This window comes from Chiloscyllium punctatum, chromosome 25 (assembly GCF_047496795.1).
Source record: "Chiloscyllium punctatum isolate Juve2018m chromosome 25, sChiPun1.3, whole genome shotgun sequence".
NCBI classification, from domain to species: Eukaryota; Metazoa; Chordata; class Chondrichthyes; order Orectolobiformes; family Hemiscylliidae; genus Chiloscyllium; species Chiloscyllium punctatum.
This window is the reverse complement of record NC_092763.1, coordinates 69,803,839-69,824,103: the sequence shown is the minus strand read 5'-3', so window position 1 is coordinate 69,824,103 and position 20,265 is coordinate 69,803,839. Positions and strand designations below refer to the sequence as shown.

The window sequence follows — 20,265 nt, the reverse complement described above, 5'->3', positions numbered from 1 at the left end:
CTCAGCAGGTCTGGCAGCATCTGTGTTGAGAAATCAGAGTTAATATTTAGGGTCAACCTAAAACATTAATTTTGATTTCCTTGTGTAGTTGCTGTCAGACAATGAAAAGGTATTGTTTTTGTGACTGGAAAACTGTTTCCAGTAGAATTCTGCTGCACTCAGTCCTGGGTCCATTGCTATATCTGACAAAGAGATGTACAGCACTGAGGCAAACCCTTCGGTCCAACTTGTCCATGCCGACCAACTATCCTAACCTTATCTAGTCCCATTTGCCAGCACTTGGTCCATATCACTCTAAACCCTTCGTATTCATATACCCATCCAAATGCCTTTTAAACGTTGCAATTGTACCAGCCTCCATCACTTCCTCTGGCAGCTCATTCCACACATGCGCCACCCTCTGCGTGAAAAAGTTGCCCCCATCCCAGGGAAAAGACTTTGTCTATTTATCCAATCCATGCCCCTCATGATCTTATAAACCTCTATAAGGTCATCCCACAGCCTCAGATGCTCCAGGGAAAATAGCCCCAGCCTATTTAACCTCTCCCGAGAAACTCAAACCTTCCAACTCTGGCAACATCCTTGTACATCATTTCTGAACCCTTTCAGGTTTCACAGCATCCTTCCAATAGGAATCGAACCAGAATTGCATGCAATATTCCAAAAGTGGCCTAGTTAACATCTTGGTAAAAACAAGGGCTGCAGATGCTGGAAACCGGAGTTTCGGTTATAGTGGTGCTGGAAAAGCACAGCAGGTCAGGCAGCATCTGAGGAGCAGGAAAATCGACGTTTCAGGCAAAAGCCCTTCATCAGGAATAGAGGCAGGGTGCCTGTAGAGTGGAGAGATAAATGAGAGGGGGGTGGGGGTGGGGAGAAAGTACACTTATAGAATCATAGAGTCAAAGAGATATACAGATCTATTTTCTCCCCACCCCTACCCCACTCTCATTTATCTCTCCACTCTGCAGGGACCTTGCCTCTATTCCTGATGAAGGGCTTTTACCCGAAACATCAGTTTTCCTGCTCCTCGGATGCTGCTTGACCTGCTGTGCTTTTCCAGCACCATTATAACCCTAACTAACATCTTGGACAGCTGCAACATGACCTCCCAACTCCTTTACTCAATACTCTGACCAATAAAGTAAAGCATACCAAACGCCTTCTTCACTATTCTATCTATCTGCGACTCTACTTTCAAAGAATTATGAACCTGCACTCTAAGGTCTCTTTGTTCAGCAACACTGAACACTGTCATGTTGCAGCTGTACAGGACATTGGTTAGGCCACTTTTGGAATATTGCATACAATTCTGGTCTCCTTCCTTTCAGAAGGATGTTGTGAAACGTGAAAGGCCTCACAAAAGATTGACAAGGATGTTGCCAGGATTGAAGGATTTGAGCTATAGGGAGATGCTGAACAGGCTGGGGCTGTGTTCCCTGGAGTGTCGGAGGCTGAGGGGTGATCTTATAGAGGTTTACAAAATCATGAGGGGCATGGATAGGATAAATAGACAAAGTCTTTTCCCTGAGGTGAGGGAGTCCAGAACGAGCAGGCATAGGTTTAGGGTGAGAGGGGAAAGATATAAAAGAGACCTAAGGGGCAACATTTTCACACTGAGGGTGGTACCTGTATGGAATGAGCTGCCAGAGGAAGTGGTGGAGGCTGGTACAATTGCAACATTTAAAAGGCATCTGAATGGGTATACGAACAGGAAGAGTTTAGAGGGATATGGGCCAGGTGCTGGCAGGTGGGTCTAGATTGGGTTGGAATATCTGGTTGGCATGGATGAGTTGGACCGAAGAGTCTGTTTCCATGCCGTACATCTCTATGACTCTATGCTCCCCCACTACAATCTCAATAAAGTGACCATCCCTTTCTTATTTCTCAATTCCACCTGGATAACTTCCCTGGATGTAATCCCAGGAATATCCTCCCTCAGTACAGCAGTAATGCTATCCCTTATCAAAAACACCACTTCCCTCCTCTCTTGTCCCCCTTTCTATCCTTCCTATAGCATTTGTATCCTGGAACATTAAGCTGCCAGTCCTGTCCATCCCTGAGCCACGTTTCTGTAATTACTATAATATCCCAGTCCCATGTTCCTAACCATGCCTTGAGTTCATCTGCCTTTCCTGTTTGGCCTCTTGCATTGAAATAAATGCAGTTTAATTTCTCACTCCTACTTTGTTCCCTGCTTTGGTTCCTGCCTGCCCTGACTGTTTGACATGCTCCCTTTCCTATCTGTACCAGTCTCAGACTGATCTCTTTCCTCACTATCTCCCTGTCCCCCTTCAGCTTACTGGTTTAAATCCTCCTGAGCAACTTAAGCAAATCAACCTGTCAGCATATTAGTCTCCTTACAATTCAAGTGCAATCCATCTTTCTTGTTCAGGTCACTTCTACCCAGAAGAGATTCCAATGATCCAAACATCTGTACCCTTCTCCCATGCGCCAATTCCTCAGCGATGCATTCATTTGCTCTATCCTCCTATTTCTACCCTCACTAACTAGTGCCACTGGGAGTAATCCAGATATTTCTACCCTCAAGGACCTCCTCTTTAAATTCCTGTCAAACTTTCTCATTCTCCCATCAGAATCTCATCCTTTTCCCCTCCTGTGTCATTGGTTCCAATATGTACAATGATCTCCTGCTGGTCCCTCTCCCCTTTGAGAATATGGAGGGTGCACAATGAAATATTAGATTAGATTAGATTCCCTACAGTATGGAAACAGGCCCTTCGGCCCAACAAGTCCATACCGACCCTCTGAAGAGTAACCCACCCAGACCCATTTCCCTACCCTATATTAACCCCTGACTAATGCACCTAACACTGCAGGCAATTTAGCATGGCTAATTCACCTGATCTGCACATCTTTGGATTGTGGGAGGAAACCAGAGCACCTAGAGGAAACTTGTGCAGACATGGGGAGAATATGCAAATTCCACACAGACAATTGCCTGAGGCTGGAATTGAACCCAGGCCCCTGGTCCTGTGAAGCAGCAATGCTAACCACTGAGCCACCATGCCACCGGTTTTGATCCTGGCACTGGGGAGGTAATATATCATTCTGATTTTTTGTCTGTGCCTCTGACTAGAGAGTCCCATTTCACAATCGATCGCTTGGAACCCGATGTATCCCTCATTACATTACAGCCAGTCTCAATATCAGAAACTTGGCTTTTCGTGTTACATTGGGGTAAAAACAATAACTGCAGATGCTGAAAACCAAATACTGGATTAGTGGTGCTGGAAGAGCACAGCAGTTCAGGCAGCATCCAAGGAGCAGCGAAATCGATGTTTCGGGCAAAAGCCCTTCATCAGGAATAAAGGCAGTGAGCCTGAAGCGTGGAGAGATAAGCTAGAGGAGGGTGGGGGTGGGGAGAGAGTAGCATAGAGTACAATGGGTGAGTGGGGGAGGAGATGAAGGTGATAGGTCAAGGAGGAGAGGGTGGAGTGGATAGGTCGAAAAGGAGATAGGCAGGTCGGACAAGTCAAGGAGACAGTGCTGAGCTGGAAGTTTAGAACTAGGATGAGGTGGGGGAAGGGGAAATGAGGAAGCTGTTGAAGTCCACATTGCCCCGAAACGTCGATTTCGCTGCTCCTTGGATGCTGCCTGATCTGCTGTGCTCTTCCAGCACCACTAATCCAGTATTTTCGTGTTACATTCCCATGAGATTCCATCACCGCCTACATTTTCCAAAACAGCGTATTTGTTTGAAATGGGGATATCCACAGAAGACTCCTGCACCACCTGCCTGCCTCTTCTACCTTTCCTGGAGTTAATCCATCTTTCTGACTATCTGAAGCTCTTCTCCCTTCCTATAACTACCATCCATCATACCCCCTAGCTCCTGTAAATTCCTTATTGCTTCTAAATGTCGTTCCAATCAATCCACTCAATCTGATAGGATTCCCAACCAAAGACATTGCCTGCAGACATAATTCTCAGTAACATGTAAACTCTCCCTAAACTCCCACATCTGACAAGAAGAGCATCTCACTCTACTAAAGGCTATCTTTGCTCCTTCACATACTACAGACCCAGAAAATACCACCATCTTATTGCTCTAAAGAAAACACTGCTCCAGGCTAACTTAATACTTATGGCTTATATTTTTAAAAATTAATTAATAAAACATGTAATCTAGAAAGAACACACTCTACTCACTATTGTAGATTTACTGCAAGGCTACGTTTAAAAACGATGCACTTACCTGTTCCTGTGCTGTGGCTCTCCCACACAGGTTCCTCCAAGATTAGTTGTGAATTTCATTGTTGAGTTTTCCTAGATGTACTCCAATGTCCAGAGATACATGAGTTCAAACAGCAAAGGCAGTAACTGCGCAGATTCACTGCTGTGCCAGTTAGCAGTGTAGGTTTCTTTCTCTCTCTCCACTGACCATGTGCTGACTTTTGTCTGTCCTTGTCCCTTTTAAAAGTGCTGTTGTTTTGACTTTATTTTCTCTAAATTTCCAAACAATGCAACAGCACATAAAACAGAAATTGCTGCTCTTGGAATTTGAGGAAAGCACCTCCAACACCTAAAATACCTCAAAAAAGGAGCAGCCCTGACAACCAGAAGTTTCTTCCATCCTCCATCTTGGTTATTAATGATTTAGATTTAAATATAAGATCATGATTAAGAAGTATACAAATGATTCAAAATTGCCTGTGCAGGAAAGAAGTGTATGCAGCAGAAAGATTTGAATGGACTGATCAGGTGGGTAGAAAAGCAAAAAATAGAATTCAATCAGATGATGTGTAAGGTAATTGGAGAGAAGTGTTGAGGACTAGAGAGACTTTGAAGTTCATTATAACAGATCCCCCAATGTAGAACAGATATATAAGGTGGTTAAAACATTGCAGTTTATTAGTCATGGCGGAGAGTGTAAAACAGAGAGGTTATACTATAACTATCTAAAACATTAGGCCACTGTTACAGAGTACAGTTCTGGGAGTCACGTTACAAGAAGAATATGATCCTACCAGGGATTTATGACATAATGGCAGGATTGAAGAATTTTATCAAGCAGAGACAGGATAGGTTAAGATTGATTTATTTGCAACAGTGAAAGCTGAAAGGAGATTTAGAGTCATAGAATCATAGAAATGTACAGCATGGAAACAGATCCTTTGGTCCAACCCATCCATGCTGACCAGATATCCCAACCCAACCTAGCCCCACCTGCCAGCATCCGGCCCATATCCCACCAAACCCTTCCTATTCATATACCCATCCAAATGCCTTTTAAATGTTGCAATTGTACCAGCCTCCACCACTTCCTCTGGTAAAAACAAGGACTGCAGATGCTGGAAACCAGATTCTAGATTAGAGTGGTGCTGGTAAAGCACAGCAGTTGAGGCAGCATCTGAGGAGCAGGAAAATTGACGTTTTGGAAGTAACTCTCCACCCTGGAGGCACTCTGCCTCTATTCCTGATGAAGGGCTTTTGTCTAAAACATCGATTTTCCTGCTCCTTGGATGCCGCCTGAGCTGCTGTGCTTTACCAGCACCACTCTAATCTAGAATCCACTTCCCCTAATAGCTCATTCCATACACGTACCACCCTCTGTGTGAAAAAGTTGCCCCTTAGGTCTCTTTTATATCTTTCCCCTCTCACCCTAAACCTATGCCCTCTAGTTCTCGACTCACCGACCCCAGGGAAAAGACTTTGTCTATTTACCCTATCCAAGCCCCTCATAATTTTGTAAACCTCTATAAGGTCACCCCTCAGCCTCCAACACTCCAGGGAAAACAGCCCCAGCCTGTTCAGCCTCTCCCTATAGCTCAAATCCTCCAACCCTGGCAACATCCTTTTAAATCTTTTCTGAACCCAAGGACCTAGAGAGAGTAAATAGGATGAACCTATTTCTCTTACAGAAGTCAAAACCAATGAGGTTAAATTCAAAGTAATTAGTACCAGGATTAAAATGGAGGTGAAGAATGAGAGACCATGGACCTCTTGTAAATGAGCTGGAAGATAATTAAAGTCTTCATTGTTCTCATTTTTAAAATTCTTGCATAGTATACGGGCAACACTGGCATTTGTTGTCTATCTGTAATTGTATCTGTAATTGTCCCTGAACTGAGTAGCTTGCTCGGCAATTTCAGAGGGCAGTTAAGTGTCCATCACACTGCTGTGGGTCTGTAATCACAAGGACGGCAAATTTCCTTTCTTCAGGGAAGTTTGTGAACCAGCAAGGTTTTTAATGACAGTAACAATGGCTACATGGCCACCATAAGACTAGCTTTTAATTCCTCTAAATTACTAGTCCATACTGTACCATTATTCCATTATACTACTGCTTCCCCATCTGTCTTTAGATGAATAACTACAGTTTGCTTTCCCCAGAGTTTTGACGACTGGGTTCATATGCTGGAAGGGACTGAGTAATGGAAGGAAACTGAAGGTTAAAGAACAATGCATTGTTTAAAGTCAAACACCAACAATTGGGTAAAATATTAAATAGTTACTTTATTGCAGTTTATCATACAGCAAGTACAAAATACACAATTTTGCATGAAAAATAACATTTTGCATTCACATTTACACACAGATTGTTTGGGCCAAACTCTAACACTAGGAATTACAGAGCACATGTATACAGCTCTTAAGCAGATTTATTTAACAGTTTTATATATAGAAATGAGATGTGAGGCCTGCTGTGCTAGAAGCATAGATACGATAGGAGATTCCTGCCCAAATTATTAGCATTTATGATAAGCAGATTGACAAAATTCACAAATAACTTACCCTGGAACAAATTCATTTACTTTATAAGCACAAGAACAAAAATCAAATTTCCCAATCATTGATTCAATATTGCGTTATTGAACCATTCCTTCCGTGCCCAAACCCTGGCTCCCAAACCACCACCTAGCCAATCATAAACCTCGTTTTTGTCCAATTTGATAGACATGGCATAAGAATTATTTAATAATTTTTTGCCACAAAATAGTGTATATAGAAACAATGATGCTGTGCTGTAAGAGTGAATAGAAATCACAGTTTCTGAGAACCAGTGTTGAAGATAGGTGAAGTAATGTACTATAAATGTTTTGTGTATTCACTATTTTACAGAGATGTGTGTCCATCCCAGTTCCAAGTGCTGTTGTTTTTCACTTGTCCTTGGTAACTATATTTAAAAAGTTGATTAGACTCGTTATGGGTTAGGAGGTTCTAGGAACAGAATTGGCTATTCAGACAAACAAGTCTGTTGATTCTTGTGAGTTGTTATCCCATCTACTTGACTTATCATTATATCCCTTATCTCTCAAAAAGATATTTATGATATACTTTCCTCTAAGTATTCATAGTAGCAACAAATTGTATTGGTCCTGACCATTCCAATGTTCTCCTGGCTGTTTTGCCACATAATATCTTGTGTAAACTTATGGTCACCAAAAGTCTCCTCATCACAGTCATGTTTACCTGTCACTTCAATCTTCTCCATTAAGATGCACCTTAAAGCCTATCACTTTGACCAAGCTGTTGGTCACTTCTTAATAGATCCTTATGTAACCCAGTGTCAAATATTGTTTGATAATGCTAGCATGAAACATCTTGAAATGCTTTACTATGAGAAAAGATTCTTATTAATGCAAGTTGCTGTTTTGATTTCCTGTTCTTCTTTTTGAAAATCCAAATTAAATCCTCATCCATCATTGCAGTAATATATTCAAAACACTCCACCACTTACTTACACAGCTCTTTCAGAATGTACAATGAAAAGGCAGATGTAAATAACAATCTTATTGATTCTTTATTGCCTGATTTGAGTTCTCCACTATTGTGAAAAATGTGTTTGCTTTCACTTAATTTTCTGAGCGTTTGGTTGAAGATCTGGCATTATTACAACTTAATGTTTGTGCTGTTTCCTATTAACTTATCATTCTTTGTTCTTGTTGCTAATCCATGTCTCAAATTATTTCCTTTCAGATCCTTTACAATTTAAACCTTTCTTTTTGTCCCATATTCCATGTTTGGCATGACCCTGTCTCCACTCCATTGCAATCTGATTGCAAAATACTTTCCAGAAGCAAGACAAAATGCTGCTTCAACCATATTTCCTCAGACTATTTTTAAGTGATAAACACATGTGATGAGAGAGAGTGGAATGAAGCGAACAGATTTTCTTCACATGATTCATGACATGTCCCCTTCTCAATCTTTCCCACCTCCAACACAACTGATGCCACAGTTGTTCCCAATTACCCAATTCTTATAAGCTTGCACCTGCAATCTAACAAAAAAACACATGATGCAGTGACAGAGAATACCATTGTTACTAGTAAACCATGAAATCACAAATTACTGCAGCAATGATGTGGGGAATTTAACACAACAGGTCTGCCTGTGAAGCTATTTTCTCCACCTATTTTCTCCAACACTCCTGTCCCCTGCACAAATCCTTATAAATTCTCTCCTTTTAGTTTTTAAGAATTCATGGCTGTGGACTTATATCATGGTATTCAACATTCTCACCAAACTTTGTGTGGATGGAGCTTTTATAGCATTCAAAAATCATTTGGTACTCTTTTGTACCTGTTTCAATTACACACTAAGGGAGTATCTTGTGTCAAAATAATTGCCTGACAAATAATAGTTCCTTTGCCCTGACTTTCATGGATAAACTGACTAGGCTTTTATTAAATAGAGTGTACAGCATCTGTCACTGTGTCTCCCATCCAATGAGCCAACTATTAAAATGTTAAAACACAAAAAACAATTCATTTGTTTGTAAACTTGAGGTGGAATTACCCTAATGCTTCTCCGTCAAGGAGACTTTGAAAGACACTTTGACCTAATCTGTTGGGCAGGACACAAATACTTTTGGGACACAGACCAATTTCACATTCCATAAGATTTTATTCTCACATGGAGTCAATGGAGAGTAAATTTGTTTGGGGGTGGGGAGTGATGTAAAATGACTGCTAGACCTAATTTGCTTATTTCCAGTCCAGTAAGTTGCTTTGAAATGGCTCCTTATGACTCAGTTGATGCAATGCTGAATGTGACACTAATATATACAGTCCAGGAGCATCCCAGATTTGATCTGCAGTTTGATCTCAGCCTAATCTACTGTCAGTCTGGGCTAGGATGGGTTAAATCCATTGTTTAAAAATTCTCTGCACTTGACCCTGTGCAGAAAACTAGGCATTCAATGCACATCCATTGCATCCACAGCCTTTTGTAAAGCATTTAATGCATGGGAGGTGCAGTGAAATTAATTGGGATCAGTTGGAAAAACAAAAAGAAAACAACATTAACTATATGGCACCAACTGCTGATTGTGATGAGGAATGTTACCTTGCCTTTTTGGACTTTGTGTCTGAACACATTGTTAAACACAATAGAACATTGGGTTACTTGCTTTTATCTATGTTCTCAGCACTTGCAATCTCAAAGCCAATTCCACTAATAATTATAACTTGCGTAACATTTCACCAAGTTTCATTTTAATGCTGGAGCCGTCAAGTAAGCATCATTAATTCTTCCCCAAATGGTTGTGTGTAGTGTTTCTGGGTCTATTGCAAGACATATAAATATTTGATCCCAACTTAGACACCATTGTCTTCTACCATTCTACTGAAACATTGTCTTGGACATCAGTGTCAAACCCTGTTCTTGTACAGTATACATTGGATAACAATAATATTTTTCTGTAGCACAGCATAAATTCAGCAATTGACACGTACAAATACGAACAATCACAATAGTACGCACAATATTATAAGCATTCCCCAGAGTAGCCCCTTGGGGTCAAAGCCACCTTAAGCCACTCAATAATACGTACACACTCCAACAATTTACTTTGAGTACTATGACTTGTGCACTAAATATTATAAATATAATGTCTAATAATATGATGTAACAAAGAACAATAATAATGTCTTAAATTGAAACAAAAGGAACAAGTTATTCCCATCTGGTACTGTACAAGTGTCAGACTTTCTACGGTAAGGTTTACTAAGTAAAAGTGTTTATTTCCAGCTGTAGTGTACCATTTGTGTTTGACTCAATGTTAGCTTCATAGAACATAGAACATAGAACAATACAGCGCAAAACAGGCCCTTCGGCCCTCGATGTTGCGCCAACTTTTGAACTATTCTCAGCTCGTCTCCCTACACTATCCCAAAATCATCCATGTGCTTATCTAAGGATTGTTTAAATCTCCCTAATGTGGCTGAGTTGACTACATGAGCAGGTAGGGCATTCCATGCCCTTACCAGTCTCTGCACAAAGAACCTGCCTCTGACATCTGTCTTAAATCTATCACCCCTCAATTTGTAGTTATGCCACCTCGTACACGCTGACATCACCATCCTAGGAAAAAGACTCTCACTGTCTACCCTATCCAATCCTCTGATCATCTTGTATGTCTCTATCAAATCCCCCCTTAGCCTTCTTTTTTCCAATGAGAACAGACCCAAGTCTCTCAGCCTTTCCTCATAAGACCTTCCCTACAGAGCAGGAAACATCCTGGTAAATCTCCTCTGCACATTTTCCAATGCTTCCACATGTTTGCTAGATGATTATAAATCTTATCTCTTATAATCCTTTCCAAAACCTTTCCTCCAACAGAAGTAAGGCTCACTGGTCTATAATTACCTGGGTCATCTCTGCTGCCCTTCTTGAACAAGGTCACAACATTTGCAATCCTCCAGTCCTCAAGTACTAAACGTGTAGACAATGATGACTCAAATATCAAAGCCAACGGCTCTGCTATCTCTTCCCTAGCTTCCCAGAGAATCCTCGGATAAATCCCATCCTGCCCAGGGGACTTGTCTACTTTCACTCCTTCTAGAATTGATAATACCTGTGCGTAACTAACCTCAATACCTATAAGTGAAATAAAAGTGAGACATTCACTTCTGGTCTGTGATGTACATCTATGTCAGATCTTATAGATATGTAGTGTAAAAAAGGGATTTACCACTATCGTGTGGCACTCTACAGGTCACTACCTCACTGCCAGTGCTTCCATATATATGCTGAAAGCTGCATGTATTCAAATGCTACTATGACAAAGGAGCTCCCACTCAACAGTGGTCAAGCAGTGCTGTTATTGAAGAAGTTGTTAAATTCTGTAGTATCTGAGACAGGGTAAAACAGTAACATCATTTTAAAATTTCCATACAAATTTCAACCATTCAGTTCTTCAATATGTTTGATTTATATCCACGACACAAGAACATTGACTACATTTAGGCCATGAGTCGGACACAGCCAAGTATGGCAGCTGAGACTGAAATGACTAAGTTTGGAACTGGCTTTCCCATGATTTACTCACATCCAAAATTGTTTTACAGACAAGTGTGCTTGTAGCACAGTATCTGTTTTAAAACGGTTTGATTGGGAGTTGAGAAGCAGAGACACAACTAAGTATAAGGATCTGTAAAAAGAGAGTCAGGCAATTTTAGGATTTGGAACAGGAAAAAGAGGGTAACATAATGTATGTGAAAAGGAATTTGAGTGGGGAGTTGACTCTTTATCTTGTCCAATGTTTGCAATAATGGATGAAGGGACTACCTCGGACATTTATCTCATTAGTGCTATTGGATCTGGTGGTCTACACTAAATACGGTTGCTTGATGAGCAGTTACATGGCAAATGCTCTCTCAATATATGTTGCACCCATTCATGGAAAGAAAGGAAATAATAAAATTCTCATGGTATGTCATCATGAATAGCTGTGTTACACCGTGACTGTTTGTCCAGACCCAAGATGATGAATCTTCCTCAATCCACGCTATTTGAATGATTGTGTAACACAGCATTCATTTAGAGAAATGAGGTGGTAAAGCTTTCTCAACATATGCTGTCAGAAATTGTTGTTTCACACAGCATTGCTTCTGTTGAGATACAGATGGTAGTTCTCACTCAATATTGTAAAGAGTTACTGTGTGACCTAGCACTCATCTAGGGATGTAAGATGTTAACACCCTTTTGCTTGATGCTGTCAGGATTGGTCATCTTACACGTTGCTCATCTGTGTCGTGCTTGTGAGGCTCTTTTTGGGACCAAGCAGCTCTTGATTCCGCAAACACTGCTTCAGCTTTTCCTGGAAGGATGCAGTGGTAATTGTGTAGAGGATTGGATTCAAGGCGCTGTTTATTGGCAGGATGAAGATTACAACCCAAGAAGTTACATTGCCTGTCAAAAAATGAAAATCAAACATAAGAAAGAAGTTTCTAAGAAGAATAAGTAACTAGGTCATTATGGATCCCTGGAAATAGAACGATTCAAGGCGTTCATATACAATGAAGCCAGGGATATTTTATAAGCTGAAATCTGACTAAATCATTCAAAAGACCATAAGATATAGGAGCAGAATAAGCTCATTTGGCCCATCGAGTCTGTTCCACCATTCAATCTTAGCTGATATGTTTCTTGAGCCCATTCTCCAGCCTTCTTCCTTCAATCTTTGATCCCCTTATTAATCAATTACATCTATTTCTGTCTTAAATACAGAGCTGAAAAATGTGTTGCTGGAAAAGCGCAGCAGGTCAGGCAGCATCCAAGGAGCAGGAGAATCAACGTTTCGGGCATAAGCCCTTCTTCAGGAATGAGGAAGGTGTGCCAAGCAGGCTAAGATAAAAGGTAGGGAGGAGGGACTTGGGGGAGGGGCGTCGGGAATGCGATAGGTGGAAGGAGGTTAATGTGAGGGTGATAGGCCAGAGAGGGGGTGGGGGCAGAGAGGTCGGGAAGAAGATTGCAGGTCAAGAAGGCAGTGCTGAGTCCGAGGGTTGGGACTGAGATGAGGTGGGGGGAGGGGAAATGAGGAAGCTGGAGAAATCTGCATTCATCCCTTGTGGTTGGAGGGTTCCTAGGCGGAAGATGAGGCGCTCTTCCTCCAGGTGTCGTGTATGCCATGGTCTGGCGATGGAGGAGGCCAAGGACCTGCATGTCCTTGGTGGAGTGGGAGGGGGTGTTAAAGTGTTCGGCCACGGGGCGGTTGGGTTGGTTGGTGCAGGTGTCTCAGAGGTGTTTTCTGAAACGTTCCACAAGTAGGTGGCCTGTCTCCCCAATGTAGAGGAGGAAGCCACATCGGGTGCAGCGGATGCAGTAAATGATGTGTGTGGAGGTGCAAGTGAATTTGTGACGGATATGGAAGGATCCCTTGGGGCCTTGGAGGGAAGTGAGGGGGGAGGTGTGGGCACAAGTTTTGCATTTTTTGCCATTGCAGGGGAAGGTGCCGGGAGTGGAGGTTGGGTTGGTGGGGGGTGTGGACCTGACAAGGGAGTCGCGGAGGGAGTGGTCTTTCCGGAACGCTGATAGGGGAGGGCAGGGAAATATATCCTTGGTGGTGGGGTCTGTTTGGAGGGGGCGGAAATGACGAAGGATGATACGAAGGATGATATCTGGTGGGGTGGTAGGTGAGGACCAGTGGGGTTCTGGCCTGGTGGCGATTGGAGGGGCGGGGTTAAAGGGCGGAGGAGTGGGAAGTGGAGGAGATGCGGTGGAGAGCATCGTCAACCACGTCTGAGGGGAAATTGCGCTCTTTAAAGAAGGAGGCCATCTGGGTTGTTCGGTATTGGAATTAGTCCTCCTGGGAGCAGATGCAGCGGAGGCGAAGGAATTTGGAATATGGGATGGCGTTTTTACAGGGGGCAGGGTGGGAGGAGATGTAATCTAGGTAGCTGTGGGAGTCGGTCGGTTTATAGTAAATGTCCATGTTGAGTTGGTCATCTGAGATAGAGATGGAGAGGTCTAGGAAGGGGAGGGAGGAGTCTGAGACGGTCCAGGTAAATTTACCTTAAATTTACCTGGACCATCTCAGACTCCTCCCTCCCCTTCCTAGACCTCTCCATTTCTATCTCGGGCGACCAACTCAACACGGACATTTACTATAAACCAACCGACTCCCACAGCTACTTAGATTACATCTCCTCCCACCCTGCCCCCTGTAAAAACGCCATCCCATATTCCCAATTACTTCGCCTCCACCGCATCTGCTCCCAGGAGGACCAATTCCAATACCGAACAACCCAGATGGCCTCCTTCTTCAAAGACCACAATTTCCCCTTAGACGTGGTTGACGATGCTCTCCACCGCCCTTGAACCCCGCCCCTCCAATCGCCACCAGGACAGAACCCCACTGGTCCTCACCACCACCCCACCAACCTTCAGATACATCGTATCATCCTTCGTCATTTCCGCCCCCTCCAAACAGACCCCACCACCAAGGATATATTTCCCTCCCCTCCCCTATCAGCGTTCCGGAAAGACCACTCCCTCCGCGACTCCCTCGTCAGGTCCACACCCCCCACCAACCCAACGTCCACTCCCGGCACCTTCCCCTGCAACCGCAAGAAATACAAAATCTGCGCCCACACCTCCCCCCTCACTTCCCTCCAAGGCCCCAAGGGATCCTTCCATATCCGTCACAAATTCACTTGCACCTCCACACGCATCATTTACTGCATCCGCTACACCCGATGTGGCTCCCTCTACATTGGGGAGGCAGGGATATCATAGCAATTACGGAAACATGGCTCAGGGATGGGCACGACTGGCAGCTGAATGTTCCAGGATACAAATGCTACAGGAAGGATAGAAAGGGAGGCAAAAGACGAGGGGGAGTGGCATTTTTGATAAGGGATAGCATTACAGCTGTGCTAAGGGAGAATATTCCCAGAAATACATCCAGAGAAGTTATTTGGGTGGAACTGAGAAATAAGAAAGGGATGATCACCTTATTGGGATTGTATTATAGACCCCCCAATAGTCAGAGGGAAATTGAGCAACAAACTTGTAAGGAGATCTCAGCTACCTGTAAGAATAATAGGGTAGTTATGGTAGGGGATTTTAACTTTCCAGACATCAACTGGGACTGCCATAGTGTTAAAGGTTTAGATGGAGAGGAATTTCTTAAGTGTGTATAAGACAATTTTCTGATTCAGTATGTAGATGTACCTACGAGGGAAGGTGCAAAACTTGACCTACTCTTGGGAAATAAGGCAGCACAGGTGACTGAGGTGTCAGTGGGGGAGCACTTTGGGGCCAGCGACTATAATTCTAGTTGTTTTAAATTCGTGATGGTAAAGGCTAGACTAGTTCTAAAAGTTGAAGTTCTAAATTAGAGAAAGGCCAATTTTGACGGTATTAGGCAAGAACTTTCGAAAACTGATTGGAGGCAGATGTTCGCAGGTAAAGGGACGGCTGGAAAATGGGAAGCCTTCAGAAATGAGATAACAAGAATCCAGAGAAAGTATATTCCTGTCAGGGTGAAAGGGAAGGCTGGTAGATATAGGGAATGCTGGATGACTAAAGAAATTGAAGGTTTGGTTAAGAAAAAGAAGGAAGCATATGTCAGGTACAGACAGGATAGATCGAGTGAATCCTTAGAAGAGTATAAAGAAAGTAGGAGTATACTTAAGAGGGAAATCAGGAGGGCAAAACAGGGACATGAGATAGCTATGGCAAATAGAATTAAGGAGAATCCAAAGGGTTTTTACAAATATATTAAGGACAAAAGGGTAACTAGGGAGAGAATAGGGTCCCTCAAAGATCAGCAAGGCGGCCTTTGTGTGGAGCCACAGAAAATAGGGGAGATACTAAATGAATATTTTGCATCAGTATTTACTGTGGAAAAGGATATGGAAGATATAGACTGAGGGAAATAGATGGTGACAGCTTGCAAAATGTCCAGATTACAGAGGAGGAAGTGCTGGATGTCCTGAAACGGTTAAAGGTGGATAAATCCCCAGGACCTGATCAGGTGTACCCGAGAACTCTGTGGGAAGCTAGAGAAGTGATTGCTGGGCCTCTTGCTGAAATATTTGTATCATTGATAGTCACAGTTGAGGTGCCAGAAGACTGGAGGTTGGCAAACGTGGTGCCACTGTTTAAGAAGGGTGGTAAGGACAAGCCAGGGAACTATAGACCAGTGATCCTGACCTCGGTAGTGGGCAAGTTGTTGGAGGGAATCCTGAAGGACAGGATGTACATGTATTTGGAAAGGCAAGGACTGATTCGGGATAGTCAACATGGCTTTGTGAGTGGGAAATCATGTCTCACAAACTTGATTGAGTTTTTTGATTAAGTATCAAAGAAGATTGATGAGGGCAGAGCAGTAGATGTGATCTATATGGACTTCAGTCAGGCGTTTGACAAGGTTCCCCATGGGAGACTGATTAGCAAGGTTAGATCTCATGGAATACAGGGAGAACTAGCCATTTGAATACAGAACTGGCTCAAAGGCAGAAGACAGAGGGTGGTGGTGGAGGGTTGTTTTTCAGACTTGGAGGCCTGTGACCAGTGGAGTGCCACAAGGATCGGTGTTGGGCCCTCTACTTTTTGTCATTTACATAAATGATTTGGATGCGAACATAAGATGTACAGTTAGTAAGTTTGCAGATGACACCAAAATTGGAGGTGTAGTGGACAGCGAAGAGGGTTACCTCAGATTACAACAGGATCTTGACCAGATGGGCCAATGTGCTGAGAAGTGGCAGATGGAGTTTAATTCAGATAAATGCGAGGTGCTGCATTTTGGGAAAGCAAATCTTAACAGGACTTATACACTTAATGGTAAGTTCCTAGGGAGTGTTGTTGAACAAAGAGACCTTGGAGTGCAGGTTCATAGCTCCTTGAAAGTGGAGTCGCAGGTAGATAGGATAGTGAAGAAAGTGTTTGGTATGCTTTCCTTTATTGGTCAGAGTATTGAGTACAGGAGTTGGGAGGTCAGGTTGCGGCTGTACAGAACATTGGTTAGGCCACTGTTGGAAAATTGCAGCAATTCTGGTCTCCTTCCTATCGGAAAGATGTTGTGAAACTTAAAAGGGTTCAGAAAAGACTTACAAGGATGTTGCCGGGGCTGGAGGATCTGAGCTATAGGGAGAGGCTGAACAGTCTGGGCCTGTTTTCCCTGAAGCGTCGGAGGCTGAGGGGTGACCTTGTAGAGTTATACAAAATTATAAGGGGCATGGATAGGATAAATAGGCAAAGTCTTTTCCCTGGGGCTGGGGAGTCCAGAGCTAGAGGGCATAGGTGTAGGGTGAGAGGGAAAGATATAAAAGAGAGCTAAGGGGCAACATTTTCACACAGAGGGTGTTCCGTGTGTGGAATGAGCTACCAGAGGATGTGGTGGAGGCTGGTACAATTGCAACATTTAAGAGGCATTTGGATGGGTATATGAACAGGAAGGGTTTGGAGGGATATGGGCCGGGTGCTGGCAGGTGGGACTAGATTGGGTTGGGATATCTGGTCGGCATGGACGGGTTGGACTGAAGGGTCTGTTTCCATGCTGTACTCTATGACTCTATGACTATGACGTGGTTGACGATGCTCTCCACCGCCCTTGAACCCCGCCCCTCCAATCGCCACCAGGACAGAACCCCACTGGTCCTCACCTACCACCCCACCAACCTCCAGATACATCGTATCATCCTTCGTCATTTCCGCCCCCTCGAAACAGACCCCACCACCAAAGATATATTTCCCTGCCCTCCCCCTATCAGCGTTCCGGAAAGACCACTCCCTCCGCGACTCCCTTGTCAGGTCCACACCCCCCACCAACCCAACGTCCACTCCCGGCACCTTCCCCTGCAATGGCAAAAAATGCAAAACTTGTGCCCACACCTCCCCCCTCACTTCCCTCCAAGGCCCCAAGGGATCCTTCCATATCCGTCACAAATTCACTTGCACCTCCACACACATCATTTACTGCATCCACTGTATCCGATGTGGCTTCCTCCTCTACATTGGGGAGACAGGCCGCCTACGTGCGGAACGTTTCAGAGAACACCTCTGGGACACCCGCACCAACCAACCCAACCGCCCCGTGACTAAACACTTTAACTTCCCCTCCCACTCCACCAAGAACATGCAGGTACTTGGCCTCCTCCATCGCCAGACCATGACAACACGACGCCTGGAGGAAGAGCGCCTCATCTTCCGCCTAGGAACCCTCCAACCACAAGGGATGAATGCAGATTTCTCCAGCTTCCTCATTTCCCCTCCCCTCACCTTATCTCAGTCCCAACCCTTGGACTCAGCACTGCCTTCTTGACCTGCAATCTTCTTCCCGACCTCTCCGCCCGCACTCCCTCTCCGGCCTATCACGCCCACCTTAACCTCCTTCCACTTATCACATTCCCGACACCCCTCCCCCAAGTCCCTCCTCCCTACTTTTTATCTTAGCCTGCTTGGCACACCTTCCTCATTCCTGAAGAAGGGCTTATGCCCGAAATGTCGATTCTCCTGCTCCTTGGATGCTGCCTGACCTGCTGCATTTTTCCAGCAACACATTTTTCAGCTCTGATCTCCAGCATCTGCAGTCCTCACTTTCCCCCTGTCTTAAATACACTCAATAACTTGGCTTCCACAATCTTCTGCGGCAATGAGTTTTACAGATTCACCACCCTCCAGCTGAAGAAATTCCTCCTCCTTTCAGTTGTAAAGGGTCATGCCTTCACTCCTAGGGCCTCCACAAGTGGAAACATCTGCATGTCCACCCTATCCAAGCCTCTCAGTATTTTGTAAGTCTCAGTGAAGTCCCAGCCTTCTAAACACCATCAAGTGCGGACACATAGTCCTCAAACCCCCACACCTCATATGACATACCCTTCATTCCCAGGATCATTCTTGTAAACCTCCTCTGGACCCCCTCCAAGGCCAGCACATCCTTCTTTAGAACTGGAGCCCAAAACTGCTCACGATATTCCACATTCAGAGGATATCATGAATGGTGACAGTAACAAATCAGTAGTTTACAATTGTTCCACTATTACCTCTAACTATCTCAGCTTATGTTACTATTAACAAATCTCACTGATTATTTGATGCAGTGATTTTAATCTTTTTGGGCTAACATTTATCATCATTCCAAATACTACATTTTGTTAGTGACTAATAATATGCAAATAGTCATTTCAAAGCTTTAGAAAAACCATGCCATTACCAGGAATTTCTGGGATCAAATTTGTGCAATATATTGTAGTTGCTCTAAAACTACACAATTCATCTACCTTCTCAGTTTAATACCTTAGAATGGTATGATCAATACTATGAAGAATATCTAGACTATGAATTGGAAGGGGAATTTGTTTTCCATTTTCATTAAAACAGAGCAAGTAAATGACTGTTGATATTATTAGGCAAATGTTAAATGCGATTATTTAACAGTCTTGTCTGCAGGAATTATTTTGTTAAAGTAGTACTCAGGTTTGGAAATATAGCAATGCATTATTTAATTCCACACAGAGGTTTGTCCTGCTTGAACCATGTGAATTCAGTCATAATGGCAGACCCCGTATGTTTCTTCATTTTTTGGACTTCTCTGCCTGATGGCAAGTCCTTGGTGACTATTTGCTGAACCATGGCAAAGTGACATTTTTTTCACTACAGGGTAGGGCAAGGAGGCGGATCCTGAGCAGTGTTCTTACTCATGTTTTCTTCTCTGTGGACACTCAGAGCAGTTACATGCGCACACAGCCACACATCTTGGAAGGAATTAGATTAGATTAGATTACTTACAGTGTGGAAACAGGCCCTTCGGCCCAACAAGTCCACACTGCCCCGCCGAAGCGAAACCCACCCATACCCCTACATCTACCCCTTACCTAACACTACGGGCAATTTAGCATGGCCAATTCACCTGACCTGCACATCTTTGGACTATGGGAGGAAACCGGAGCACCCGGAGGAAAACCACGCAGACACGGGGAGAATGTGCAAACTCCACACAGTCAGTCGCCTGAGGCGGGAATTGAACCCAGGTCTCTGGCGCTGTGAGGCAGCAGTGTTAACCACTGTTGGTCCTGATGCAACCTTAGTGCGAATTATAATCTAATCTTGTGCTTTTAGTATTAATCTGATTCACACACAAATAGTCCAGCCAACCGAGCTAACTGCCCTCCTTCCCTGTTTATTGACTGGCCATGAACTAAAGCAGCCTTACGAATAATATTTGATCTTGAATCACAATCTGCCTTCAAAAAAATCGAAACATATAAAAGAAACATAAGAATTGAGTCATGCTATTAGTTAGCTATAAGATTCATTTTTCAAATCATAATGCAGACTATTCATGGGCTGAACTAGCACTACTTATCTGAGGAGTTATGTATCAGGACTCCAAACTGTAAACACAACTGACACTTATATCTTATATGAGCCGTCAGTCTTTGTCATGACAGGCTATAATGTTTCCATATCTCTTCATCTTCCTTTCTTATATCCACCTGCACAGTCTACTCTTAGATCCTGGGAAGTTAATTCCGCATTCTCTCGTCCTTTTGTCAGAAGACCCTTCTC

At 43.5% G+C, this 20,265-nt stretch overlaps 1 protein-coding gene across 1 annotated transcript in view; it reads right to left on the bottom strand.

Annotated features, from left to right (window-relative positions):
• Positions 1-6,528: 6,528 nt before the first annotated feature.
• The window catches only part of rxfp2l (relaxin family peptide receptor 2, like), a 116,187-nt gene continuing 102,450 nt past the window's right edge, over positions 6,529-20,265 (bottom strand). The window contains exon 18 of the mRNA XM_072595494.1: positions 6,529-12,159. Coding sequence (XP_072451595.1) covers positions 11,981-12,159 — 179 coding nt within the window. The 3' untranslated portion in view covers positions 6,529-11,980. The remainder of the gene's footprint in view (positions 12,160-20,265) is intronic.